The sequence below is a fragment of the Nothoprocta perdicaria genome, unplaced genomic scaffold (assembly GCF_003342845.1).
Source record: "Nothoprocta perdicaria isolate Ctin4 unplaced genomic scaffold, notPer1 scaffold_154, whole genome shotgun sequence".
Taxonomy (NCBI): Eukaryota; Metazoa; Chordata; class Aves; order Tinamiformes; family Tinamidae; genus Nothoprocta; species Nothoprocta perdicaria.
The window spans coordinates 850,392-855,296 of NW_020454694.1; the positions used below are offsets into that span (position 1 = coordinate 850,392).

The window sequence follows — 4,905 nt, forward strand, 5'->3', positions numbered from 1 at the left end:
AAAAAAAAAAAAAGAGAGAGAGAAAGAAACCCACAAAAAAAGAAAAAGAAAAAAACCCCACCTTTTCAACCAAGAGTCTTTTGTTACTCTATACTTTGGAATTTAGCAGAGTAGAAATTAAGTTTTGATTGGTCTATAGATAATACTTCTGCTGCTTTAGAAACATAAGCCCCATTAGTAGAGATAGGATGATACATTTCTCTTAAACCCCAAAGCAGCAGCAGAAGGGGGAAAAAAAGTCCTTTAAAATAAACCTACAGCTGCTTTCCATAACTTTCAGATTTAATACTTGCACAAAACGAGCCCATTGGCACCTTTCTARAATACATGACTCAAATAACTCTTCTTTTTTGCTGAATGAATTTATGACCAAAAAGACAGTAATGTTTACCAGATTACATATTTAATTGGAGCCAGTTGTCCTAATAAAAAGCAATTAAGTAATCCAAGCTGTTTTTCAGACAAGGACAAAAAGCAGGTGCACCAGTCATGGAAAGCAAATGTTTCTTTAGGTAAAGCTGACAGGTAGCTGAATTTTTAGGGCATTCTTTCCTGAAGTTCCYCATTAAAGAGGGATTAATTAGAGCTCTGTGGATAACGTGGGAAGGATAAGAACTTTATGCGACTTTTCCTTTACACTCTAGTTAGGTTCAGTCAGCCTCTAGAAAACAGTGAAAATGGTGGGTATTCCACGAAAATGTAATGCTATGATAGTTGGCTCAACTAATTCTTCATCCTTACAAAGCAAACTCTTCTCTCAGTTTTCGACGATACTGCTTCTTTGGTTTCATTGTGTTGAAATAAGCTAATTTTATAACGTCAGGCCACACTGCTGGACAGGGACTCCCACAAATCCGGCTGTACCAAAAAGAGGGGGAAAAAAAGGTATGAGATCCAAAAACACAAGCGAGCACAGCTGCCATTTTAATACTAACAGGTACAATGACTACAAACATAAACAGCAATTTTAATGTTCARTGTCATTTAGCTACTATTTCTCTACAATTCCTTAAATAATCATGAACTGTGTAGGAAAGACCACAATCCTCCACAGACCAAGCTTACTTTTAGAAGTCCATTGTGTTTCTTACTCTTACCACCCTGCCCTGAAGAAGACTTCTGCCATAATAATAATAATAATAATAATAATAATAATAAAAAAAGACTATTTGTAAAATCCCAAAACTTAACCAACTAGATATGGACAGTATGAATGTTTTACTCAGAGAATGAGATATACCAGGTTTAAAGTTCTGATGTATATTAATGCTGTTAGCTCCCATGTTTACGGGAGACAGATGGCAAATGCCTGGAGAGCACTTTTCACTGACAAGCTTAAGAGGGAAGAGAATGTAGGTGCCATAAAAGTAGTCCTGGGCAAGAGGGGTGTGGAATCTCCACGCTTTTATTTCAGTCCTACGTTTTATGCCCCAGGGCATGCCCGCAGCTGGAGCTGCCTTAACCTCAGTCCTTTCACCTCAGACCCAGCTCTTCTGCCCAGCCCAGGGTGGTCAGAATGAGTTGATCAACAGCAAACTGGGGCTGGCGTTCATCACACTGCGCAAGGTTTAAAACTCCATGCTTTAGCCACTCATAAAGGCTGCAGCTTGCAAATACAGTCCCCCAGATCACCCTCTCCATTCATTTAAAAGGTTAGTGCAAAACACTTAACGATAGATTTATAATAATAAAAAGCTAAAAATAAAGTTAGATTTTTCTATCAGGAAACTCTGAACTTTAAAGTTAGGACAGGAGAAATGCAAAATTGTTGACTGTAACATGACAGCAGTAGAGATCGTGATAAAAGACAATTGATATACTATCAATATACTAGTATAGTATAGTATACTAGTATACAATATACTATCACAATACAATAGTATACAATATACTATCAAATGGAAGGGACTGCAGTCCCTTCCCGCAGGGGAAGGAAACCTCAAATTTTAGTTTGCTGGCTTGCAACGCACCCACAGAAGACCCCAAATGCCAACATTTCCCTGCCATCTAGTGGTAAAAAGCAGAAAAGTGCCAACGCGGAACACTAGCTTTCTTCTCTTAAGAGATGAATGACCACTAAAATGCTTTGCATCTGCTAAAAACCTTTGGTTTTCAAGACCAGCTAAAAATATATTTCATATGCATATATAGCTGCTTAATCTGTGTTAAAAAATGTCTCAGCATTTAACTTCCTTTAAAAAATAAAAAGAATAAATAAGGTCAGTAATTTTGACCATTTATTCTTCAGAATTCTCCACGTACTATTATGGGTCTCGCCCTCTTTCCCCCTTGCTTCTAGAGAGAGGGCCTCTCCCCACTGCAAAGTCAATTCGGATATTTGAGCCAATAGCAAATTTTTTTATTTGCTGAATAAAGAAAAAAAAAAAAAGCTCTGTTTCCACTGAGTAATGTCAGTATTATGCAAGGATTTATCAGGCTGAGGAAGGCAAGTTTAACTCCATAAAGTGCCTGGCAGTTTATAAGGGAAGAAAAATATTCCCACCACAAACAAAGCCTAGGTAGGTAACTGTGGAAGAGCGAAGGAAGAGCTCAAGGCCAGCAACATGCACTGAACCTGCTCCTCCCAAACAACTTCTCATCTTTATTATCCTCCATGTTCTCCCTTTGATTTGCTGCAAGGAAGAAGCTATTGGGAAAGAACGGGCCTCTGATTTACAATCCCAGTAAAAGGCAGCTCCAGCCACGCTATGAAAACCTGGCTGTTCCACATGATGGCCACTGAATACTTACATGAAATCGCCTCCATGTCTCATTGTAAGTCACTTTACATGTCCCTGAAAAATCACTCTCCTCCTCACCTTGTGTAATAAATATTTAACTGACCGTTCCTAAATGTTACCAGTGTGTTCTCTCCAATTCAAAAATCTACAAAACTTACAAAAGACAGTTTGAGGCACCTACCAGTTGGTAGTGCCTGCAAGTTACCTTATAAGTTCCAGCTGAGCAAGTTCTTGATTTGCTTGAAATATTGGCTTTTTTGTAAAAAGTTCACCCAGGATGCAGCTGTAAAACAGTTTTGCACAGTTCCATCATTTGGGCTTCAACACATTGACAAGAACATCTACCATTTCTCTTGGCTTGCTGTTACGCTCGCTACCCTTCCGTATCACATTCTTACCCACAGCTCCAGACATCGATAGCTGGCGTGTATCTTTCTTCTCCAAGCAGAAGCTCAGGAGGCCGATACCATAATGTAATAACTTTGTTGGTATATGGTCGGCTGTTGGGGGGAGGAAAAACAAAAAAAAAGAGGACTATCATTTTACTATGATCTCACTGGTGAAAGGTATTTTGAGGAGTTTACTTCTGTGTTGCTGTTTAAGAACATTACAGTCTTCCAGTCCCCTTTTCCTAACTTGAGTGCTGCAATTGTACAAAAACAAACCATGTCTGCCCAGGATGGTTTAAAAGGCAGCCTGAAACAGACCCCAAAGGCATAAACAAAACACAGAGCCTCTTAATGCTCGGTCAATCCTGTATGTTGATTATTATTTAATTAACAATACTATTTATTTGTTACACTGATAATCAGTTCTACAGAAGGGCACAACTGGATAAAATCAGTAACTTCTGGGCAGCTATGGGTTATTAGAATAATGAACACAGGCTCTCTACAGCATATAAAAAGGAGAAAAAAGAGTCGCTCTCCTCTTGTAAATAGACGCAAAAGAGATTGAGCCCGTCTCTTGCACAATATTCAACAATTTTGATTTCCAAGATGTAACACCTCCAATATCTTCCTATATTTCAACATCTTTAAATCCCTAGTGGGAAGTTGTGGCCATTGTGAATAATCTTTCCACCCCAACACTGAGGCAGAGATTCCCCTATCTCGGGCAAAGCTCTCATGGAGAGGCCAGGAAACACCGGGAACTGTTCCGGGTGGGAGCCTTAAAACAGACACTAGTTTATCTCTTCTTTCCAAACAGGATGTCTTAAAAGTGATCCAAAAGCTCGGTCTGTTTTAATAATTCACCCTTATCAGTACAAAGTAAGCCCAAATAGAAAGCAAGGGAACTTGACAAGAGGCATTTGAATAAGCCCAGTATAAAAGCCTAATGAGCTCCCGCAATGTGCTCAGTGTTATCGCTTCCAGAAAAGCACCCAAGTCTTTTCTTCTGGAAGAAACTCCCTGATTCACTTTTGAAAATGCAGTAATTTATCATATTCCCCTCTGAACTAGGCATTCCTCCACAAAGGGTTTGCATGGYATGGGCTTGCTTTATAGGGACATCAATTGTATATACACTACTTTGAAGGGTGTTTTGTGAGAACAGACGCTTTCTTACACAATCTGTCATATCCCTTATTTCAAAYACATTGAATCCACGGAATAATATTTAAAGGAGCACAACTATAACCAACTGGAAGTTACTTTTAATTAAAACTTTATTATGCTTGGACTAAATTCTGTATCCTTTTGATCAACATATAGTTCTAAACAGTCAAACGAATTCAAAAATATATAAACAGCAGCTATTACACAGTTGTTGGTGTATGCTAAATTGCAGCTGTTCCTGCAGGTCAGAGGCAAAAGGATTGTCAAAATCTACTGATTAAATCTTAATTTTCATCCCGAGCTTAACAGGAACTTCTGTTAGCTTAAGTATATTTTAATTTTTGCTTCACTGATGGATAAATGGGGGGTCATAATATTGCTGGTTTTAGATACAGGAGAAGGAGCCTCTGTCATTCATACTCTAAAGACACTGAACTTGAAATCCTGCAGCTTTGAATGAATGCTTCCTTTTACAATCAAAATTGAAATAAAGAAATTGAAATAAATATGGAAAGAAAGAAAGAAAGAAAGAAAGAAAGAAAGAAAGAAAGAAAGAAAGAAAGAAAGAAAGAAAGAAAGAAAGAAAGAAAGAAAGAAAGAAAGAA

General features: G+C 38.1%; 1 protein-coding gene across 1 annotated transcript in view; it reads right to left on the reverse strand.

Annotated features, from left to right (window-relative positions):
• Window positions 1-4,905, reverse strand: part of CDK13 (cyclin dependent kinase 13) — a 46,847-nt gene that overhangs the window by 9,429 nt on the left and 32,513 nt on the right. Inside the window, 3 exon segments of the mRNA XM_026034976.1 lie at window positions 742-858; window positions 2,947-3,024; window positions 3,140-3,241. Of these exon segments, the coding sequence (XP_025890761.1) occupies window positions 742-858; window positions 2,947-3,024; window positions 3,140-3,241 (297 nt within the window).